Source organism: Acanthochromis polyacanthus, chromosome 1, assembly GCF_021347895.1.
Source record: "Acanthochromis polyacanthus isolate Apoly-LR-REF ecotype Palm Island chromosome 1, KAUST_Apoly_ChrSc, whole genome shotgun sequence".
Classification (NCBI taxonomy): domain Eukaryota; kingdom Metazoa; phylum Chordata; class Actinopteri; family Pomacentridae; genus Acanthochromis; species Acanthochromis polyacanthus.
The window spans coordinates 18,701,185-18,725,854 of NC_067113.1; the positions used below are offsets into that span (position 1 = coordinate 18,701,185).

The following is a 24,670-nucleotide window of genomic DNA, read 5'->3' on the forward strand; positions in this document are numbered from 1 at the left end:
GGGGATCATATATCCTGACATGCACACAAGCCACATAGTGTATCTCTCAGCAGTGTAGAGGCAGAAAACGGTAGAATTTCTTTGCTATTGTTTGTATGAGGTGCAACCGTACACAACTGGCAGAATGGGCTTGTCAGAGCAGTGCTGAATGAACACCTTCAGATATGAGCTGTCATCCTATTTAGTGTAACATGCTGGCACGATGAACTGCACTGTGACCTGTGGAATGTGTGAAGGCTGTAAGCTCACTTCATGAATGTCAAGTCCCAGAATGAAACAGGGTGGGTTTCAGGCTTCTTTATGCAGAGCTGGCATTTTCCAGGAATTAAATGGGAAGAAGAGAAGGAGGAGAGTGTATGGGTGGGATGAGAGGGATGGGAGGGGCATATGTTCCTGCGCTCCCATGCTGGTGAGCAGCTCCTGGTTCAGAAAAACAACCTCTAGTGGGATAATCTCCCAGCAGGGCACTTCACACACACACACACGCTCACATCAATTTCCACTGTTTTCAGCTATGACTTTCAATATTCACCTTGGTGCCTTTCACGGACACCATTAGGCAGTGTGTTGACCCACTGAGTTTGTGAATGTGAGACTTGGCGTTTCCATGGTAACTTTTGATGTCCATCCGTCATGACAAGGTAGATGTAATGTTAGATTATACTGACTTCATGATCTCAGTTTGCAATGTGTGCGTCCCCTACATGTCTCCTCTTTCCTCCCTTAGTACACTCGAAGTAAGAGATCTGGAGTGTAGCCGGTAATTTTTTCCTCCTCTGTGCTGAAGCTGAAAAACGCATTCTTTAAATCTCTCTGCTGAGTCTGTCTGCCCCTGTTTTGTGCTCTCCCACTTTCTAATCCACTCTATTTTTTGTCTGTCTTTGCTTATCTGTCTCCCTCTGCGGTTTAGGTGAAAGTGATGATGCGTATCTGTCCGTCTCTGGAGGCTGCAGACTCCTCAGAGTCTCAGTCCTTCTTGAAAGTCGACAGCAGGAAGAAGCAGCTGACCCTCTACGACCCTGCGTCCAGCCCACACTCCAGTTCGGGGCACAGGAGATCCGCCACTGTCGCCGTCCCAAAGATATTTGCCTTCGATGCTGTTTTTACCCAGGATGCCTCGCAAGTAAGGCACAGAATGTGTGTTTGTGTGTGTTTGGATGAGGGACTTTTTAAGGTGTCATGTGGGAATTCAGCCTCTCAAGGGCAGAGGGACGTCTTTATGCTCGCAGGGTGTGGCGAGGGGCTTAGAGAAAAAATGCCAGTCTTGGGTCAGGGGGCATTCTTACCAGTGTGGGCCTAACAGCTGGGCCTTTTAAGCCTTCTGAGGAATGACTTGAATCCACTCCACTTATATCTAACCTCTCCTTTCATAGAACAGCTATATCTAACCTCAGCCCACACAGCAGGCATTCCCACTGAGATCAAAGCCAAAGGTCAGCTATATGTTTACTATATTGTAACCTAGGAGTGGACTAGTTTTACGGTCTCTACAGGCTGGGACAAACACCTCAGATTTTAATGGAATAATTGGATCTATGTTCCTCGTGGCAAAATTCCTTGAAAATCTGAGGTCAAGCATTTTATGCATGTCCCCACAGTGCAGTGAACTCTAAATAACTCTGACAGTGGAGAAGATTGTCATCACAAGTGTAGGATGGCACTCCCATAGCGGTGAAAAGCTCAGATCTTCTACTTGGAGCAATTATTTTCCTAAGTAAGCTGCTGATAGCTGAAGCCTAAATGTTTCTGCTGCAGAGCTGAAGCCAAGCTGCTAGATTGTGCCGCTGGGATGGCACTGCTGGTGGCTAACAGTAACAGCAAGCTGTTCTGCTGATAGAGGTCTTGTTTGCTGTGTGATGTATGGGGAAAGGGCCTCTGCTGCAGAAGCCTTGCCCCAGAGGACCCATGCTGAAACAGATTGCAAAAACAAGCCACACACTGCAGCACACACAAACTAATAAACACACACACGCACCTGAGTGATGAAAAATACCGAAAACATTCATGTGATTTGGTGTAACCGATGCCAAATAACTGTTTAGTTTATAGGATATCATTTCCGATTCATTGTTCTCAGTGTGCCTGTTTTACAGTACTCCTCAGATGTGGCTCACTTGTAAATTGACTGTAGCGGGGCTGTCTCTTTGTGTTTTCCACAGGCTGAGGTGTGCTCAGGGACAGTAGCTGAGGTCATCCAGTCTGTGGTGAATGGTGCAGACGGTTGCATCTTCTGCTTCGGCCAAGTCAAGCTCGGTAAGCTCCTTCACTGGCTACAGATTAGTCAAGTGCCTCTGTTATCCAAAGAAAAGTCTCATTGCTCTTTGTTAGCTGCAGCTGATGCCCACAATTGGCTTAGCGGTGCACTGGGGTGAGTTAAGGAATTGAAGATTGGAAGAAAAGGAATGGCTAGTGAGCCTGGGGTGGGGGTGAGGGGTGAAGTGCTGCATCCAGGCTTCAGGGCTCAGTCTGTAATTAAAATCTTAGTAATTGGCCTGGCCAGTGCTTCGAGGCTGAAGGGCTTACTTTTTTCATGCTGCCGTTTCCACTACCTGTAATTCTCCACAGAATGTCTGCTCCTGGAATAGGTCCTTGGATTAGTGTTTGATTTTTATTTGGCGTGTACTGGATATTACCTCTGAACCCCCACATCAGTCATTATTAATTTTTTTCATCAGCAGTTGTTAAACACAATAACCTTCAGAAAATATCCGGTGTCAGTGTCTGTTTCTTGGTGAACTTTCTGCCCATTCCAAGCAGCTTGATGAAAGAAGTAATTTCAATTTGAACATACAGTGAGTGTAGCCGACTTCCAGATACAAGGCAATATTTCCATTTCCATCCCCCTCTCTCCTTTTCACACATCCCCAGGCAAGACGTACACCATGATTGGCAAAGACAGCTCCACTCAGAGCCTAGGCATTGTGCCCTGTGCTATTTCCTGGCTCTTCAAGCTCATCAATGAGCGCAAGGAGAAGACGGGCACGCGCTTCTCAGTCCGGGTGTCTGCGGTGGAAATTTTTGGAAAAGATGAGGAGCTGAAGGACTTGCTGTCTGAGGTGTCAACAGGCAGTCTGCAGGAAGGCCAGTCCCCGGGAATCCACCTGAGAGAGGATCCCATCTGTGGCACTCAGGTGAGACGTCTTCCATCACTCTCTTTTTTTCTTTGTTCACTGATCCTTTCATTCTCTCTGCGGGTTCTAAAGTATTAGTCTGCCTGAGTATTGATCTTTTTCTGTCTATGAGCTCCCTCCTCTTTTCCCAAAGATGTTTAAAGTTCTAGTGAGCACAAGTGTGTGTGTGTGTGAGTGTGTTTCTGTTTTATCTCTTCCTAGTTCATCTCACTCAACTCTGCCTGCTGCTGAAATCCTTTATATTTCCACCAGACCCATCTGTGGTATTGATGGCTTTCTTCTTACCTTTGTATTGACTCTTGTGTCAGCATCTATCAGAATCTATTACCCATGTGTTGGTGTCAGCCCCTCATAGCACAATAGAAGTATTATTGGGGGATGGTGAAGGACTGGAGGTTTGAAGGCGCTCACAGGTGGTGTTGTCAGATGTTGTTTTTTGGGGATATGCATGGACTCTGACTTCAAAGACTGTGCATTTCTATGAAGCTCCCTCTTGCTCTTCCTCTCAGCAGCCACGCGTGGGCTCCCTTCATGATACCCCCCACCCGCTCTCTCTCTTCTACCTCCTCCTTTTTTTTCCTGTATCCCATCACTACCACCATCACATTGTAGTGAGGGAAGTGCCCCTGCCTCCTGCTCCACTATTACCTCTCCTAATCCTCCTCCCTCTGTGTGCATATCTTGTGTTTTAATTGCCCCCGAGACCCAATCTAATGGGCAAGAAATGTGTGCCAGGGTCCAATTAACTGGCTCCCCTCTTTTTCCCCGTGCCCTTTTTGCATCCATCCTCTGTTTCAAGCCCTATGTGGTCTCTTTTGCTCGCCCTAACCCTGGGCTATGTTTCTTCCTCCCCCTGCAGCTCCAGAATCAGAGCGAGCTTCGTGCCCCGACCGCTGACAAAGCCGCCTTCTTCCTGGATGCAGCCATCGCTGCACGCAGCACCAGCAGACCAAATGCTGATGAAGACGAGCGGCGCAACTCACACATGCTGTTCACACTGCACATTTACCAGTACCGCATGGAGAAGAGCGGCAAAGGCGGAAGTTAGTATTGTTGCATTCAGACCACATATTTATAATGGAGAGATAAACAGTGAAGCATATGTAAGCAAATGTGTCAGGATAGGAAGTCCTAAAAGTACTAGAAAATCATCCATTCAATCCGATACAGTTATAAAGTCCCCCAATTAGGTTGATTGTGTGAGTTCTTTAAACATACATCTTTAAGCGGCTTGATGGCATAGTTATGAGAAGGACAGCAGAAAATTACCGTTTTTAAAGTTTCAATGGAAAATCATAGTCTCTTATTTGCTATGTTTATGGATGACTTGTTTCTGGCCTCTGCAAGACAGAAATTAGTTTGTATTTATGTGCTATGCTTTGGCCAAGATAAAATTGAAGGTCTGAAACTTCACTGACAGAAGAAGATGTTTTGTGTCTGCTGCAGTAATAACATCTGTCACCCACAAAGAATGTATGAGCAATCTGCACTGTTTACTCTGACAACCAATTATATCTGAATTTTAAATCATCAGAAGGGGACTCTGCTTCTGATTGTCAGTGAATTCTTTCATTTTCAAATGTCTAATCAAACAAGTCTCTGTGTTCTCGTGCGTTGCACATCTGGTGGGAGTTTACCAGTCTGGCCCTAATTTGAATCACTTGTGTGGGAATCTTACTCATAAATAATCCAGACAGCTAAGACAGAGCCGTGCCACTCCTGTCATCATGGCACTATGCGCGAGGAACTAGCTTCAGAGAGGGAGTGTCTGTGCTGTGCTCACCTGGTTGTTCTTCTGCCGTTGGCACAGTGTCAGGCGGACGGAGCAGGCTGCACCTCATCGACTTGGGGAGCTGTGAGAAGGTCCTGAGTAAAAGCAGAGACGGAGGGGGAGGCTTGTGTCTCTCCCTGAACGCACTGGGAAACGTCATAATGGCTTTAGCAAATGGAGCAAAGCATGTCCCTTACAGGTAAGAAAACCGCCATTAGTTTTACTGTCGACTTTACTGTGTTTTAGCTTCTGAGAAGTTGTATCTATATGTTAATTGTTTCAGGCAAGTCACTGCATGTGCCATCAACCTTGCAGGTTTGCCGTGTGACTGTTTAGTTTGTTTAGTTAGCCTCATATAACAGCTTTCACCGGTGTTGCACAAGATTATATTATAGTCACTCAGCTATGAAAAGATTAATGACTTGTCATCTGGGAATGTTTTTTGAGTTTAGAGAATATAAAACGGCTCCCCCTGGAGACACGTCTGCTACCTTTATCGTTGCTTTAAAATATTACTGTGCTGTTTGCTAATAATAGTGTATGTGCACTCCATAGGGACAGCAAGCTTACAATGTTGTTGAGGGAGTCCCTTGGCAACATAAACTGTAGAACCACGATGATCGCCCACATCTCTGATTCCCCGGCCAACTATGCTGATTCACTCACCACTATCCAGCTGGCATCACGCATCCATCGCATGAGGAAGAAGAAATCTAAGGTACATTGATACACCAATTAGGACTGATGAATGCTGTTAAACATATGCAGCAATACATTGAAAAATGAGCAATGTATGAAATTCCAGTGACAGCTGTTAATGGCACATTTTTCAGCTGAACACAGGCATTGGGTAACTTGTTACAACCTTTCTAAATCCTAATTGTGCTCTGTTTAATGTTGTTGATTTGCTTATAAATAATAAATTCAGAGTAATTGTTTTTTTTAACATCATATTTGAGTGAGGCTGTTGTAGAAATTACATTCCTAATGTGCATGTGCAACTTAGATTCATCATGGAACATGCCATGATTTAAATCCCTAAATTTTTCTTCCCCCTCTAATTTTTGCAGCTGTTAAAACAAATGAATGTGTAAATGCCTCTGCAAATGAAATATTATTAGCACAGTAACTCAGAGCTAGTTTTTCTCAGCTCCTCAACACATAATCGTGTAATCAATACCACTGCCTAAGGAAGTGTGTAATGCTTTCTCTTGGATTATGGAAATATATGCCCCAGATAATTGGGTGGAATGACAGCATGTATTCATTTGGTATTGGTCCCAGTCATGATTAGAATGCAGTCCACATACAGCAATTTGTATTATTGACATTAATTTCTGCATGACTATTGATGTGCACTTTTAACCTTTAGATAAATATTGACTCGTGATATCATAAAAATTAATATTTGCCCTAAAATTGATTTTACTATGAAATGTGAAGATTTAAATGAATCATAAATTCTGAGGGCTGAAATGGTTTTATAAAATGCGAAGATTGTTACATTAATATTTTAAGAGGATAAAACCACATTACTGTCATCACTTAATGAGATCCTTTTCAAATGCGAAGTCTAATGCTTGCTTTAACTCTGCTTTTGCAGTATGCATCCAGTTCATCTGGAGGGGAAAGTTCCTGTGAGGAAGGGAGGATCCGCCGGCCGCCCCACCTCAGGCCATTCCACCCTCGGACAGTAGCCCTGGACCCAGACCTGCCCTCCCTGCTCAGTGACCCAGACTACTCCTCCAGTAGTGAACAGTCTTGTGATACTGTCATTTACGTGGGGCCTGGGGGAGCTGCAATCTCAGACAGGGAGCTTAGTGACAATGAAGGCCCACCTGCCTTTGTTCCAATCATCCCCTCCCTGAACAAGAAGAAGTCTGCAAAAGAGGGCCCCCTGGACAGAGACCACTTCTTTAAATGCAACACATTTGCTGAGCTGCAGGAGAGGCTGGAGTGTATAGATGGCAGTGAAGAACCCACTGCTTTTGTTGGGGAGGGCAAGCGATGCCAGGCTAGCCCCAAGACCGACAAATCCAAGGAGAGCCAAGGCTCTGTTTCACCAAAGACTGTAGCAAATATTTCTTACAACCAAGAGGGCATCTCACCCAAACAATCTCCTAAGTCTGTCCCCACACCACCATCCTGCAGTCCCAACACTAAATCTAAAGTGGACAATGCCAAGAGGCAATGCATACCTGGAGAAAGGGCATCATCAGAGAATGTTCAAAATACATGCAGAACCAGCGCTGATGGTGAGAAGGCTTTGGTTTCTGAAAGTCAGGCTAGTACAAACAAACTGGCAACTGCTGCAGCGTCAAGCTCTGAGCCTGTGGTGAGAGAGAAGGTCTACTTCAACAAGAAAGCCTTGCCAAAGCCGGCCCCGCCTCCTTCACAGCAGAGAGAAAATGCAGAGAATGAAGAAAGGTCTACCACCAGAATGCCACCTGTGGGAATGAGCCACCAAGCTGTGAAAAGAAGGGACCCTTGCACTTCCCCTTTGCTCAGAGCTCCGGTAGAAGTGTGTCAGGTGCGCTCTACCTTGAGGGAAAGATGCCTGGATCGAGACATCCTTCGAGCTACCGTCACCCTGCAGCAGCCTGTGGAGTTGAATGGAGAGGATGAGCTGGTGTTCACTGTGGTGGAGGAGTTGTCTATAGGCAGTATTGTAGACAAGGGTCGGCCATCAAGCATTATCAGCTTTAACAGTGACTGCTCCCTTCAGGCCCTGGCTTCTGGTTCCCGACCTGTCAGCATCATTAGCAGCATCAATGATGAATTTGATGCCTACACATCAGCCGTAGGAGGATCAGAGGTGAACATTGCGGTGGTCACACCCCTTCAGGAGGGCGCAATGGAGTGTATAGACAGCAGGGGTTCATCTATCAGCTCTTGGCTGAGCGAGGTTAGTGTCTGCACCTTGGAAAGTGAAGGGGCTCATTCTACGGATGTCTTCCTTCCACAGGCCAAACACATGGGACCAGAGGCCACTTTTTACTTTGATTCCCTGGACATGTTTCATTGTGTGTCCTCTCCAAGAGAAGCCAAGAACTCCTTGAATGACAGTGGATTTAGTTTTTCTGAGCTAGACAGTGATAGTGCTGCCTCAAGCAAACTATCATTGACAAAGTGCCCCGCATCCCCAGAATCCGCAAAAGGTTCCCTCAGATTCACATCTAAAATAACTAAAGCTCACTCACTCAGCTCCTCCCCACTTCCACAAGGCCCCTCCATAGCCCACTCCAGTCTTCCAAGGAAGATTAAACCTACCTCATCCATCTCCCATAGTAGTAGCAGTAGCAGCAGCAGCAGCAGCAGAGAACCACCAAGGCCAGAAGGTAAGCAGGAGGATCCTTGGCAGCGTGTTGACAACAACTCGGAACCTCAGTTTTTTGACTCTAGCAGCACCAGCAAATTTCTCAGAAATCCTCCCAGTGGCGTTCCTGCCTGCAAAGCATCCAACAACTGCAACAGTGTACCTCGCCCACCCAAGGTGCAGGGGTCTACCTCATCCCAGAGGGTGGTCGATGGCTGTGAGAAGTCAGCCAGTAAGAATCCACCCAGCAAGATGCCTCAGCTGAGACGAGGTGCCACTACGCTGGGTACCGTACCAGTCATCCATTCCTCCACAGACTACAAGGGAACCCAAGACATTGTTGCATCTACCACAAGCCTTAAATTCTCCTCTCTGGGGAAAAACAACAAGGCTAACTCACAGAAGGCGAGCAATCTCCCTAAACCTGGCTGCACCTCGCCTCCTCCCCCTCCAGTGAGAAAGTCCAGTCTTGACCATAAGACAAAGACCCTGCTGCCCCAAAGTGCCTTAAGGTCAGCATATGGGGAGGCAGGGAGGACCTCTGGAGCAAGGGCAGCGGTATCAGAGGATGAGCTTGAGGTACGTCACAGAATAGACTCTGCCAGTTTCAAAACCTCCAGCCTCAACACAGCCAAAGTTACCTCCAGCCTGAAGGCCAAAGGGCCGAGAGGAGAGGCTGTGCAGCACTACGGCAGTCAGATGTCACTGGAAAGGTGTGAAAGTCTGTCCTTATCGGGTTCCAGAGCAGCGCTTAGCAGGGAGAATAGTGGGGCAAGTCTGGGGAGCAGCAGTAGCAAATCCAGCAAGTCCATTCCGAGATTTGGTATTCCTAATTCATCCAGTTCTCCTATAGCTACCTGTCCCTCTTCCCCAAGTGGAGGAAATGTTAGCAAACCTGGCCAGGTAAAAGCTTCTGTAAATCCCAGAGCTTTAGGAGCAGCTAATGGCAGTAAGGCACGCTCACTGTCAGCCAACAGCTCCAAGGGTCTAAGCTCCTCCACAAAATCTTTAGCTGCTCCTGTGACCAGAAACACCAATGCCAACCTCCCTCCATCAGGACGAACATCTGCCCCTCGGTCCACTGCTGCCATCACCAACAAGCCTGGAAGAGGAACAATAATGGGCACAAAGCAGGCCATTAGGGCTGCAAACAGCCGTGTGAGCGAACTGGCAACGGGCAACATATCAGGCAAACACATGAGAGGTTCAGGAGATTCAGACAGCGGGAATGACAGTGGGGTGAACGTGAGTGATGACAAATCCCCCATAGCCATGCTGCCTTCTCCGTACAGTAAAATCACAGCGCCCAGGCGGCCTCAACGCTACAGCAGTGGCCACGGCAGTGACAACAGCAGTGTGCTGAGCGGAGAGCTGCCTCCAGCTATGGGCCGCACAGCTCTGTTCTACCACAGCGGTGGCAGCAGCGGATATGAAAGCATGATCCGAGACAGTGAAGCCACAGGCAGTGCTTCCTCTGCCCACGACTCCATGAGTGAGAGCGGCATTTCATCTTCAGGCAGAGCAAGGAGCTCCAAGTACCCCAAGAAGAGAGCAAATGGTGAGGAACTAGGTTGGGTTTGGGGGATTGTTTTCTCATGAAAATACACACTTTGAAATGCCTGCTCTCTCAGAGGAAATTAACCATAACTAACGAGTGAATCCATTTCTGTTTTAGTCACTAATTGATATTTCATTTAGTTTCCCCTCCTCCCGAATAAGCAGCATACGTTATTCATACACATATGTGAAAATATTAATGAACGTTTCAAACAATATAATTTGGAACAGTGTGAAGATCATATAAGATGAACTGAACACAAGTACCCAATCCATGCTCTTGTCTTGAATGCATGTGTATTAAACCAACCTTTTTTAATGTATTTGGGTTTTGAATATACAAAGGAGCAACTCACAAAACCCTCATACATATGCAGTCACCACAACTGGGCCATACTGTGTAAAGCCTTGAATCACTTTATACCTCAGAATGATAATCCTACACATTTTTTCATACATCTCAGCAGATATTGTATCCCAGAAACATAAGTGGTACCTTTCTAACCGTATGTATGGATTTCTAGGCTTCCAGAGAAGACGGCTGATCCCAGCACCCATGCCAGACACCTCATCCCTGGGGAAGAAGGTGGGCACAGCAGGCCAGTGGGTGGACTTGCCTCCCATGTCAGGACAGCTGAAGGAACCCTTTGAGATCAAGGTGTATGAGATCGATGATGTGGAACGGCTCCAAAGGCGGCGTCAGGAGGAAACCACAGAGGTGAGCAGGGAGTCACTCCAGACCTGTTCTACATGGTGGTTCATCTTGCTGAAGTTGTTTTAGATAATGTGATGTCTGGGTCGAGGTCTTGTGAATCCCACTTACTAAGCCTCAGCACTATTTCTCATGTGCAACATAGATGCCACGAATGCTCAAGATGTGCCACATCGCCTTACGTTGTGGGAATTTCTTAGCTCCCTTCTTCCCAGTTTCTTTTAAAGATCGGGACAGGAATAATATGTCCCAGACATCTGACCTTCAGTCAGCTCACCGGCAAATCCCAGAGTTGAAACGTCTCTGTTCAGATTCCCAGAGCTTGGTATTTTGACAGCGCTCCTTGTGCATGCCAAGAGTTCAGGAGGCAATTACTGACGAGGGTTAATTGGTTTGACTATGAGTGATGACTCGACTTACTGCTGACGATGGCGGTACTGATACGGAGTGGTGTAGGATTGAAAAATAATATGGGGATGAAAAGATTGATCAAGGAATGTGTGATGAATGCACGGACACCAAACACCACCCCAAATCAGTTCATCGCTAGCACTCATCACTGGCTGTCTGATGGCTTTTTATGGCCAGCTCCTCCTCTGCAAATCATTAAATACTCCCACAAGTTAAGTGCAGCCAGAAAGGATTTTTGTAGAGAAGATAATAAATCCGCTATAGGTGGTAGTTTTATTTACTATCAATTAGGAAAAAATTGTCTTTAATCTCTCTCCCCAAGCCATCACTACCTGAATGACAGATCATTAATTACTTTTCCATGACCGCATTTTGCTATTATGATGTACATGTGGACAGCATTGGTGTAGTATTCACATACTGTGAATGTGTGCAGTTCATATATTAATGTCATTCAGCATGTTAACTTGTACAATCTGTTCTTTTCCCCCAATCTTGTCTTCAGCAACCATTCCAAGACGTTGACAAAGTGAGTTTCAAAAATTTTTGTTTTCATTCAGTTATACATAGCTATTTCATTGTAGCATTTTAACTTAACAGTTTAAACTAGACTGGGTCATAAAACATAACATACAAGTTGTGTATTTGACATTTCACTTTAACAGGTGGTCACTTTTTAAATCCTCTGTTGATAGCTTAATCCTTGTGTTGTCCTGCGGGTCAGAATTGACCCATTTGAAAAGTTTGAAAATATGGGGAAAAACAATTTTTACAGTGAAACTTCTGATGTGCACATGTTCAATATTTTTGGAAAATCTTTGAACATTTTTTGGTGGGAAAGAAATAAATGTTAAAAATGTTTCTTAAAGGGGAACTTCGGTTTTTTCAACCTGGGGTCTGTTTTCATTTGTCATTTCGTATGCGAGTGATGGAGAAATGAATTTTCGACATAGCTCCAGTATTTAGCCAGGCAGGCTATTTGTTGAGGTCTGTATCCAAATCTCAGGACGCTAGAAAGCAAATCTCGTTCCGAAATCGCGCGATAGCTCGCGCCAACACCGGTGTTTTGGCACGAGCTATCGCGTGACTTCGCAAGCTATCGCGCGATTACGGAACGAGATTTGCTTATTAGCGTCCTGAGATTTGGATACAGACCACAACAAATAGCGATCACCAGGTAATGTGGAGGTTTTCGTTCACTTCTCATCTCTAGTATGTTGTGGGACACTCATTGAGACTATCCGAGCCGGTCAGTGTGGGGAAAAAAGCACGTTAGGGTGGACTTTGACGCGGGGGGGCAAGTTGCCCCATGCTTTTCGCTAGCTGAGCTGCTGAGCTGCTAAGCTGCCTGCCTGGCTAAATATTGGACCTATGTCGAAAATTCATTTCTCCATCACTCACATGTATGAAATGACAAATGAAAACAGACCCCAGGTTGAAAAAAAACGAAGTTCCCCTTTAAGAACATTCACAAAAAAATCAACCAAAATCCAGTGAAATTTGCTGAATTATGGTTGATTTTTTTTGTGAATGTTCTTAAAGAAAATATTAGAAGTTTTACTGATATTTATGTAATCGCTTTAGATATTTTTAGGATTTTTTGAAAGATGTTTACTCATTTTTTGAAAGTGTTTACTAGAATTTTCTTGTCAAATTTGAGGGATTTTTTTTTTAAAATAAAACTTTTAAGGGAAACTTTTAAGGAATTATTGGAGTTTTCTTCTAGAAGATTTTGCAAATTTTCAGAAATTTGGGGAATTTTTTGCTGATTTTTTTGGATTTTTTTCAGACAAGGGAACAATATTTTTTGGTGCCCGTGAATGAGGACAACAGGAGGGTTAATTTCAGTGAGAGCCGAAATAGTTGCAGTGCTTAATAAACTTTTTTCTCTCTCAGGGTCTGCTGTATTTCAATAGTAAGCTGAAGATGCTGGAGAGAAGGCAACAGCAAGTGAAGGATCTGAGGGTAAAGCACCAAGTGTTGTTGGAGGAGCTGGAAGACACCAAGGTGCGACTGATGATGGACCCCAGCAAGTGGACAGGAGAGTGTAAGTATCTGCTAATTTCCTTTAATTATGAGCCATTTAAAGGCACATGACTGAACATTATTTTCCCATTTCAACAGTTGAGGTGGACCAGAATTTGGATAAAGAGTCTCCAGAATACCTGGAGGCCTTGGCGCAGGCCACGGAGGAGCTGGAGTTCTGTGTCAACCTGTGCAAGTCCCGTGTCATGATGGTGACCTGCTTTGACATCAGCATGTCGACGTCTGGCACTCAGGAGGGACTGCGTGAAGTCGAAGTCTGAGGACAAAAGAAAGTAGGCGCGGAAAAGGCAGAGGAAGTGAGAAGACAAAGGAAGTTGAAATGTAGCAGTCAGTCTAGAAATATCACTGGAATGAAGAACACGAGACAGAGGAGAGATGAGAGTGGATCTTTACATGAGAACAGAGGGAATTTTGACCACCTTGCTACAGTGCCTCGTTGTCCAGGACATGGAGGAGAAATGAAACGTGAGCACAAATTCTGTTGCCTCTGTGGCAAGGCAGTGGCCATCACTCACTCAAGAGTCAATGAACAACACCTGGAAGTGCCTTTTTATTGTTTTGTTTGTAGTCATTATTTTTCATATGGTGCAGGTATCTTAAGCATACCGACACAAACCCTGAACATATTGCTTTTAAGAAAAATATTTTATATTGCATTGTATAGTGTATTTAAATGAATATGTGGTGTGTACAAACATCCTTTTACGGGAAAAAATAAAGAAAAAAGAAAAAGCAATAAGCTAATGTTATTGCGCTCCCAAACTTTGCCTTTTCTCTTGTTTCAAACCTCAGTCAGCATTTTATCCATGTTCATTCAGCCTCTTGCGCCTTATGTTAACTCTCTGGTTCTGTAGTTTTCTAGATTTTCAAACTGGACTCTGTTATTTCATCAAGGACTGCATTTGCTGTTATCACTCATCTCCTGCCAGCTGGCCTGTGAAAGCTTGCAGGGTAGAGTGAATGTTTTTTCCCTCCAGTTGCCTTGATCAAAATGGGTCTCAGTGGATGCACTAAGGTAGAGCAGCAGTTATGTTGGGGACGAAGAGCTCATTCAAGCTGTGCTCGCCCGTGTTTATCTCACTGAAAATGAGAGATTAAGCCAAAACATATCAATCAGAGGGGCACTGTGATGGACAGTGTGCGATTATTCTTGATTCAGCCATTCTCTCTGGTGCCTCAGTATGTGCTCATGCAACCCTGAGAGACTTAACCTCCCCGACACTCGCCTACAATGATAGTATGATGAACGGTTACACTGATGGCGATGCTCATCAGTGAGCCCAGTTTTTCTCCAAATGTGCTTGGACTGGTGGCTTTCAGATACTGTAAAACAAAGGGGCGCAGATGAGACAGCACAAGTCTGCCAGCCTCTAAATACAGTACTTTTTCCAAGCACAACCAAGCCTCGGCTCTATGCATTCCGCTACATTTACTGCAAAACCTCAATACAGACTTAAGGGCACACAGTCTGGCCTCTTTAGTCCCCTACTCTTTTTTTAAATGGGCAAATTAACGGCACAGATTTCGTGTATCAAAGAAAGGCTACAGAATTGTTAGTTTTTCCATGAAAGGATGCAGTGAATGAGAGCAAACGATTGTGGCATTGTTCAGCAGAATCAATCATGATATCAGCTCTTTGTAGCTACAGAATGTGCTTATGAATCAAACGGCTGACACAGAGAGAACAAAGATGATCGGTGAAAATGATTAAGGAAAACAAACTGGCTTTGATGTATCTTGGTGTGTTCGATTTCTATATCTATGACAATTATGACTTTGTTTTCTTTCTTTTACAAAGATGGACTCTCTCAGGCCCTCTCTGAAGATGCTGCATGAGATTTTTTAATCATTTTTAAGGATGATTTGTACTCCATTTTTACCATTCTAATTTTTTACAATAATTTCAGTTTTCACTAAGGTGGGGTTAGGTTCATAAATTAAATAACTATTACCAAACCAAGACCTTTTTCCAAGAAATTATTATATGTAAGGTCATATTTCATATCAAACCCCATATTTTCTAATATCTTTGTTTTTGTATAGGATTTTCAAACCCTGTGTATAAATGTATTATATGGCAGCTTGTGTTTTACTTTTACAGTACCTGTGAATAAAATGTTTCTTCTTACTGGTGATTCAAAGTTCAATCATTTTCTTGCAGCTCATACAATCATGAAAATGTTTGTTTCCATTCCATTACAGAGAATTAAAGATTTATTGCAGTGGAAATTTAAAACGGCATCTCACCCACAGTGAACCTTTGCCATAGGATCACAAGAATGCAGTCACATGCCCAGTGTATTTATTTCATTAGGATTTTTCTGTTCCTAAAACCACAAACAACAACCTGATAATGAGAACTGAGCAGTATGAAGTGATTATTTTATGATTTATAAACTTTTAAGTTTAAAGTGCCCTCCGCTTTAGTTAAATTACAGATAACTTGTAAAATCACAGAGAAAGTATTTAAAAAAATATAAATATCGCCTACATCAAACCTCTGCATTTCTACAAATGGCAATTTGTTCATTTACATTTGCCTACAAGCTTGCACTTTCTACAGCAACGTCAATAAAAAATTCATTATTTTCAGATATCTGTCATTATTTGAAAGAAAATTATGTATATTAAGGATTGAAAAATGGCAAATAATTGTCTTATAGCTTTCATGGTTTGTTAAATCACAGATATTTGGTAAAATCAAAGAAAAAGTATTTATTTACATGTTGACTGTAGAAATAAAAGAGGCTCAAACTGCAAACAACATTCAAATCAAGCATCTGTATTTTCACACAGTAATTTGTTCTTTCACAATATAATAAAATTTAAAAAACTAACGACAAAAACCAAACCAAAACAATATTTTACAGATATTTGTCAAAGCTTCTGTTCATTTTTTAACAAAGCTTTTATTTTTCTGCAACACTTACTCACAGATTTGATCTATTTTGAGGTTTTCAAGGTTTCTTTTTTGCATTGTTTTTTTTTTACAGTGCGCATAATCATATTAGGGGGAGTATAATACAAACCATAGGCTCTATATATTAATTGATTACCTTGTATATTGAGTCATGGAATAGTTGAGGATATAAAGTTGGTGCATCATATTCGAAAATGCTGTGTAACTATCCACAGCAATATTTCTAACTGATTCTGAATATATAAATACAGTTAAGCTTTTCATAATAGAATCCGGGGTTTTTCCCCATCAATGCCCATATAAGGAAACGCATCCACGCAGGTGTGTCAGTTTACCTGATGAGGACTGTGGGTGTGTCACGTGATTGACTCCTTGTTACAGCTGCGCACATGGCGGCCAATGTTATCAGCGTTAAGCTAAATTAGGTAATGTGAACGGCGGTTTTTGTGGGTTAGTCAAACTAACAGCGACCGTTTTTCAGAAAAGAAATTTGCTCGGCAGCTGAATTTTGCCCACGGGACAGGAAAGCACAACTCACTAGCCTAGCCGCCCTAGACAACCCACACAACGAATTTAATTCTCTGCCAGGGTGGGTCTAGTTACCCTCCATAAGGCTTGAGGCTGGATGCTCCTAAAACTGGCCGGACGAATCACCATGAAGTGTAGAGTCAGAAGGCGGGTGTAACGAAGTGACGACAGAGGCAAGACGATTCTGACAGAAACAACCAGCGCACAATAAACAGTTATCTTTCGACTCGGCTTTGGTCACAGCCCTTAAAGATTTGAAGCTAAAATTCAACTTGAAAGATAAACAAAGGATGGCACTGAAGTGTTTCATTGAGAAGAAAGACGTATTTGGACTTATGCCGATGGGATATGGCAAATCCTTAATATACCAGTTGGCTCCGCTGGTTGGGAAGCTAATGGGACTTAGCCACAATCCGCCGGTGCTCTAGGAACTACGTCAGCCTATTCGTTGCACTGATTGGTTGTATACCTACCCAATTGCTGCAGAGGGATTTGATAGACAACCTTTTAGCCCGCCTCCCTCCCTGTCGAGCTTCCCTAGACCCTTGTGCCGTCAGAAACATGGGTCTAGCGTGGCTAGGCTAACAATTCACAGCAAATGGACTGGATTTATGAATTCAACATCACAGCCGAAGTACAACTACACGAGAGGTAGGAGAGCAAATATAGCCAATTTATCAATATATGCATAAGTAATGTAGCTAGCTTGCAGTATTGGTACACTGCAGTTTGGATACTTCCTTTGATAGCTTACCATGAGTGGAAGTCTAATCAGCCAGAATTGAAAACACCTGTGCAGGTAATGCTCACATAAGTGGAGACACTTAAGGGTCAACAATTTGACATTACCAAAAAATTCAGAAATGAAATGTTACCGTGATGATTCCCCCAGCTGATTACTTGTAATAAGACCTGATTATTTTTGTACAAGTGTTTTAAATTGTATTATTAAATATGCAAATGAGATGATAAAACCTCCAACTGAAACCACATAATGACTCCAAAGTGGATGATACTAGGACTGTCATTCTTTATATTTGTTGGTCTGAATAATTCTATGGAAAATGGTGTATGGCGGTGGAATGTATGTTAAAACCTTTTTATTCTACAAAAAACAAACAGGTACACAAATATTCTCTGATTAACTGTGGCGTGGGCAATACTTGTAACTGTCCATGGCAGTAGATGTCACCAATGGCAATGTTTCAATTTAGTGAAAAAACAATGGTTGGTATTGTGATATATTTATCTTTTATCTAAAACAAAAAACCCTGAATTGTGAATTACAACATGTATGTTTGTCTATGTATATTTATATAAGGCAAAGATTTCATGCACTTTTGAGATTTTAGGATATTTTGCTCCCACAATCAGTTTAAAGAAAACTTTGGAAATACACATTTAACTGTATTTTACTGCACTTTATCTTTTGTGCACACCACACAACAGACAAATGTATGCCATAAAGTGACATTTATTAGATAATCTAGACATAAGTCTACATACACAGAGCTTTACAGTTTTAGTCCTGCTTATATTCTGAAAATTTTTCCGAAACGTTTATTCGTGTATCATTCACAGATTTATTTATACAACATTTCAGCCCCCCCCCCCCCCCCCCCCCCCCCGCTTGCAATAATGTTTTCGGATTTATAGAGTGATATAAAATTCTCAAAATGTTTTCAGTACCTAAGTTGCATACAAAACCTCTAATAAAAATAATTTTCTTAATGTAAGTAATCAACTGAGGAATTTTCATTGAGATTAGCTGCAAATTTTACTCCATTCACCTGTAGTATTTTTAGTAAAAGTGCATCTTAAAACATTGGTGAGCTGTGTCCAGTACAGCAAACTGTTGTATATCTCAAACATAGTATTAGATAATGGGGGAAAAAGTCTGGACAAGTAAAGACATGTAAGTCCTGTTTAGGAGTACAGTTGGCAATTTTTGCAAGAACAGAAATCTGAACATTGGATGAAGCCAGATTTTAAATAATCTTTTTATCACTCCATAAATCAGATAATTCTGTCAACAAAACATTTTTTAGGAACTAATTGTTCTATAAATCAAGATTTGAATGATGTATGAACAAAACTCTCAGACAAAACCTTCAGACTGTAGACGGGAATAAGTTTGATGTATGAAAGGACTGCTGAAATGGATGATTCTGCCTCATTGTATAATAAAAAGCTTGTTTTGACAAAAAAGCCTTGAAACATAATTAATATCTATTGAACAATAAGACAAAGTATGGTAAAATAAACACTTAAGTGTCTACTTTGGATGTTTTCTTTCTAGTAGTCTGACAGAAAACATGTTATAGAAGCAAAAATCGCATAAGAAAAAGGCATGTTTAGTGTCTCTTCTTAAATAGACAAGGGATAAAAAAGAAAGTTTGACTTATTAGTTTTGCCACTAAAAGCTTCTCCAGTTCTGCTTTTTAAAAATTTTTTGAGGCACATTGTTAAATTCTCAAAGAAGTTTGTGAATGACTTCTTTGCACCATCTGTCACCGTCACTTTTGTGTTTTGCTGTTTGGTTGTATGTTGACTGAAGGTCAAAACAGCATTATGAATAGTAATATGTTTTTTTTTTCTGCAAACATGAATTAACAGCACCAAATTAAAGGAACTACTCAAGTGTTGAATTTGATACATAGGGAGTGAGTTTAAAAAAAAAAAAAAAAAAAAAGAGTGCACACATTGAGAGTGATTAATTACTCCTGCATCAGGAGGGCTCTCTGCTCAGTGTGACACCTGAAGGCCTGTTGAGTCAGATACTGTAGCCGTGTGGATGTGTTCGGCTAGAAACCGAACCCTGCTGTGCGATAACATCTTGCCTCCTCCTAGTTAATTCTGTTTTGATCAAAAGCACAAGGGGTTAATTTGGTTGACTGGCAGGGCCAGCTGGTCACTGCGATACAAATCAACTTGTTTGGGTGCTTTTTGCTTGCTGGCTCAGTGAGTTTTGTGCTTTTCCACACTTTGCCAACAATGATTTGCTGCGTTAAAGAACTATATGAAACTGTACTCGGTCGCACATAACTGAGTAATGAAATATAGGAAATTGTGTTCTTCTTTTCTGAATAACATCCAGTTAATCTTCAGCCAGCAGTGATTTGGCAGACAGTAAAAGCCTTTTGACAAATCACTCAAGGACCTGTCGGCTCTGTACCTTGTTGCTCTTGGGTAGTCTGAGTGGAAACACTTGGCCAAGGCTGTTGCAGACGTCTGATGGCCGCTGAGCTCAGCCAGCCCGGTATATCCCCAGCTCTCTTGCCTCGGGGCTCTCATCATTAGTCGGGAGCTAGGTGTTGTGTGAGAATAAAAATGAGTTCACTGAGAAGTCAAGAGTTCCCCCTCGTTCACCCCAACCCGGCACTGACCCTGTGTTGGAACCCTAGTGACTTTTCTCTTCGGAGGTTTTATCCAAACACAAAGCTAATCCACTCAAATTCTTAGTCAGTTTGATATCCTTTCTTTCTGTCTTAGGTCTTTGTTTCGATTATCGTCTTGTTACATTCCAGCATCTGCACTATTCAAAGGGGTCTGTCCTGTCAGTCTGAATAAGAAGATTTTGTAATTCAGCTTTTTTAGCTAGTTTGACACATTAAAGAAGCTTAAATCCTATAAATGTTGCTGTAAAACTCCGAGAAAATTGTATTCGGATAGTTAAAATACTGATGAGCTCATGTTTGCAGAGAGAATGTGGACTGTGGCTTCATCTGTATGATTATTACAAAATCAGGCCTTTTGACCCCTCACTCCCTCCTGCACCCCGGCTAGGTTGCCTGCATGTGCCCTCGACATTGCTAGTGGTGGTAGTTGCTCAGTTTTGGATTTACAGCACTGCAGTCCCACAGATTGGTCTGTCTAAACCAAGCCTGCGCTTTGAAGAAGCCCCATAAACCTGACCACATGCTGCCACTTATTCACAGTAATTAAAACAAGCTGGTGTGGAGAAAAGTCCTTAAATTATCAGAGGCTGGGCAAGATGTAAGGCTCACAGTCTGTGGTCGTGCTTCAGGGGGGTCGTAACTATTGACATCTCCATCCCCAAAACAGATTGCATGTGAGAGGAGTTTTGCACTAAGACGGAAAACCTACAAGAGATATAGTCCTGAAAGCTCTCCCCCATACATACTGTAAATTATTTCGGGATGGGTGGCCATACAGTTTCAACTCCATGCCACTGAGCTGAGATAAAGCTACAGGCAGTAAATTAAACTAACACAATCCATTCTGTCACAAATAAATGAATTATCCTTTTAGAAACGACTTCAAACTTGTTACTGTGTGTAATTTAGCCAAGCAGGAGTTGGGGAATGAACAAACATTACCATTATAAGTCATAATGTGTTAGATGATATGACAATTAACTGAGATTCCTCCCCCTTGCGTTACCATCACTGAACTGAATGATTCCTCATCTAGTCGGTCTGGTTTGGGCAGTAATGAGGAGCAGGATGTGGGCCATGAGTTCAAACGGCCTGTGAGCTGGCAAGTTAATGAGTGTTTAGGTGATCGAGATGCAGGTGTCACACACACTCAAACAGCTACTCTGATGCTGTCTGACAGTGAGCTGGCAGTGTTGTACTCTTCATTATGTCAGTGCAAATTGGAATATGTTGTTATAGAGAGAGGGTTGTATTATAGTTGTATATTTTTTGTTGTGTGCTTATGTAATTTTCCTTACACTGAGACTGAAGAGAGAATTGACTACAGTACGCGAATCAGAATTGAATTATTCATGCAACAGACGTAATCATGATTGGTCAGTACATGATGCACTGACCTTGTCAATGATAAGGAGAGCTACTTTCTACACCACATGCACTAACCTTGTTTTATCTGCACTCTTATAGTCTCTCGGTCCAGATTGCTTGTAGATAACTGCTGATTTACATAAAGGCTTTGTTTAGAAACACTGCTTTAAAATGCTTTCAGAATACTGATGTGAGGAGTTAATGTGCAATGAATATTCATTATTTAAAAAAACAAAACAAACGGCACAGTTGAGCCAAAATAACTAAATAACTAAATAAGCAGTGTAAAGCCCTTGATTACATCAGGTCTTGGGTAGCTGCTTTGCTGTGATAGTTTTTTTTTTTTTTTTTTTTTTTTTAAGGTTTTAGCTCTTTTAAAGATAAAATTGCACTCAGGAGATCACTGGCTGTAAAAAAAAAAAAAAAAAAAAAAAAAAAAAAAAAATCATTATTCCCATGGAAGAAGTGAAATAATTTGATTCCAGAAAAAATGCTCACTGATATATTGCTGTTAATTGAACAGTGAAACCGAATAGCCAGTCATTCCATCAGGTTGTGCTCTTAACAGATGGGCAGGCGTGATGAAAAGACCTTTTTTAATTAGTCTGTCTGAAGACATTTCTTCATAACCGATAGCCTCCTCTACGTTTAAGTTTCAGCGGCCACCAGGCAGACTCTTAGCTGGCTTCCAGCAGTAACCATCTGGTGGACAGCAGAACCAGGCTATAGGGTGGCTCCCCACTCCACTGAGCCGTCACATAGCCCAAGGACACAAGCGAGAACCTCATCCTGAAAGGTCTGTACTCTGTTCAGTCTGGTACCTCTCTGGGGGGATCGGGGGTCAAACTGCACCAAGATTTGTAATCTTGTAGTGATATTTTAGATTGAATGTGATGGTTGTTGGTGTGATAATGGCTAAACAGAATTGCGTTTACAATGTGTTCACTAGTGCTTAATGCATCATTAATCTTGGTGTTGGCCTCCGACAATTAAATGAACATGACTGACTGCGATATTGGGGTTTAAAATGTGTGCTTAGCTCATAGAAAACTGCTGCATATCAAATGAAGTGCCTCCTAAACTAACAGCCAGCCAGCCATCAGAGAGCAATCAAGATATTTTGGCTTCATTTTTGGGGAGCCATCATGCTGCTGTGCATGAACCCCTGCAGCTAAGGTCTGTGCAAAATTTTCTTGGATGTTGCAGCTGCAGTTAAGAGTAGAAGAGGGACTTTTAATAGAGCAGGCTGGCGGATCAGAAGTCAGATGTCTGGAGCAGAAAATGAAGAGCTAGTCCCTCAGAACGTACAATCATCTTTTGTACAGAAGTACTTATGGTTTATGGCAAGTGATGTTTAGCAAGAACAAATCAAATGCAAAAGTGCATGACATTTGTGTCCATGCCACAAAGCAGCAGTAACTTGTTCAACCACATTGTAGAACATCACCAACTGCAGAACAAAGAAATGCACTTTGCATGAACCCTTTGGTACAATTTAATTAAAATAGATGCTCTAACATATCTGCAAAATTGATGTATAATTCGTACAGTAGCATAATATGGAATTAAAAAGTACTCTATTTAAGTGTGTGTGCCTAAAAAGATTTTTCCCAAGAATCTTTAATTAATCATTTTCTCAATATCGATTAAAATAATCATTACTATTTTGGCCATAATTGTGCAGCTCCAGTAGTAAGTATGTAGCATATATTTCTTACTATAGATAAACTGAATCTATCCCTGCAGGGTAGGGATGTATAATTTAATTTTTGAAGTGATTTAAGTTTTTATCAACCTTTAAGTGCTCAGATCACATCATGTAAATGGTTTTCCAGTGTTCCATCCATTATCTATATACCACTTAATCCTCATTAGAGTTGTGGGGGGCTGGAGTCTATCCTAGCTGAGGTGAAGGCAGAGGACACCCTGAACAGGTCACCAGTCTATCACAGGGCTAAACATAGACAGTCACATTCACACCTACAGACAATTTACAATCGCCAGTTAACCTCAGCATGTGTTTTTGATGCTGGAGAACCCAGTGAAAACCCGTGCACGCACAGGGAGAATTCCACACACAAAGATCCCTGTATGCAAACCAGGGATCTTCTAGCTGTGAGGCAACAGTGCTAACCTCAGAGCCATCATGCAGCCCTTCCAGTGTTCCTTTATTAGTAAAAAAAAAAAAAGTATGTTTAATGTAATTTGACAGCTTACAGGGATATTTCTACCTCAGAGTGCATTTTGAAAGGTTGTGAGAGATCCTTCCATCAGTAGATTGCAGGGCACATTTTACAAGGTGATTAAGTATCTTCTTTCCGCCGGGGTGATTTCACTGTCTGTTCACTGTGATTGGGAAGCCATATCTTATATCCTGTTCCTTTGTGATAGGTAGATCAGCCCATGTTTAAGCTTTAAGAACATTGCACTCTCCTTCTTATTCTAGATGAGCTGTAACTCATAAACTGCCAAGGCTAACGTGGTCTCAGGTAGTGTTGAACCAAATTGAGTTTTCTGTCCTCATTGGATAAGAGTTTCTGTTTTTACATGAGAGAAGCATATTGTGGTCTATCTTGTTGAAGGGGGCATTTGATTTTTTTTTTTTTTTCAGAGCTTTGATTGCTTTCTGAGAAACCCTTATGTATCGAATCAAGCTCTCTGCCTCTGTGAAGACTGAATATATGCGCACCGACAAACCTTCAAGTGTGAGAAATCTTACCACAATATACTCTTTTGATTTGTTTGTTCACTGAGAATTGGAACACCAAATTGCAGTGTTGTGCGCACGCCTCAAACACAGCAGTAGACGTGTGTAACAGATTGGCAGATAACTAAGTGCAGCTATAACTGCTATTGTGTTTGTAAAATTGTTAATTTTCTGAAAATTACATCTTTGAAGAACAAGGTCGTGTATCTACATTCTTAAAATGATGTAGGACTCAGGAAAGCTTCTCATAGGCTACAGCTGCAATTCTGTCTGGATTTATTAGTAGTTCTATATGTTTTTTTAAAGGGAAGAAATTAAATCTGGTGTGCATAATATGATGTACCCACTGCTTTTGTATTTGGAATCTATTGTAGTTTAACTCATTGTGATAGCTTTTCTGTCCTTGTTTACCATGAATGAAAAATTATAATTAAAAGTTACGGTCCAACCTTCAGGTTAATCCACCAATCAGACAAAGCCTCATTCTATCCATCGTGCTTTCTCTTACCCTCACTCACACCTTTTGATTATGTGTGCTGTTTTCATTTACACATGTAGATGATGATGATTATAGCTGCAAGGTGTTTTTTTTTTTTTTTTCTTCAGGCGTTTCCATTGTGGCAGTGAGGGGCCCCTTCATTGTCAACACTGAGATACAGTGCATTGTCTCATCAGACAGTTTCAGAGGCACCACACCGGTGACAGCCCAAACATCGTCTTTGTGTTCCCTCTCTGTCTCCCACATTAGAGTGTGATTGGTGCAGGTTGCTGACAGGAGGCTGTCAGTAGTTGTAGTGTCTGAAGT

General features: G+C 42.1%; 1 protein-coding gene across 3 annotated transcripts in view; it reads left to right on the plus strand.

The window, feature by feature from the left end:
• kif26ab (kinesin family member 26Ab) overlaps positions 1-15,079 on the plus strand; it is a 72,941-nt gene extending 57,862 nt beyond the window's left edge. For all 3 annotated transcript variants that reach the window (XM_051950362.1, XM_022189369.2, XM_022189370.2), the window contains 11 exons: positions 911-1,123; positions 2,160-2,253; positions 2,869-3,131; positions 3,991-4,174; positions 4,942-5,101; positions 5,458-5,620; positions 6,506-9,776; positions 10,300-10,493; positions 11,404-11,427; positions 12,795-12,945; positions 13,023-15,079. In XM_051950362.1, the coding sequence (XP_051806322.1) occupies positions 911-1,123; positions 2,160-2,253; positions 2,869-3,131; positions 3,991-4,174; positions 4,942-5,101; positions 5,458-5,620; positions 6,506-9,776; positions 10,300-10,493; positions 11,404-11,427; positions 12,795-12,945; positions 13,023-13,204 (4,899 nt within the window). In that variant the 3' untranslated portion in view covers positions 13,205-15,079. The remainder of the gene's footprint in view (positions 1-910; positions 1,124-2,159; positions 2,254-2,868; positions 3,132-3,990; positions 4,175-4,941; positions 5,102-5,457; positions 5,621-6,505; positions 9,777-10,299; positions 10,494-11,403; positions 11,428-12,794; positions 12,946-13,022) is intronic.
• Positions 15,080-24,670: the final 9,591 nt, after the last annotated feature.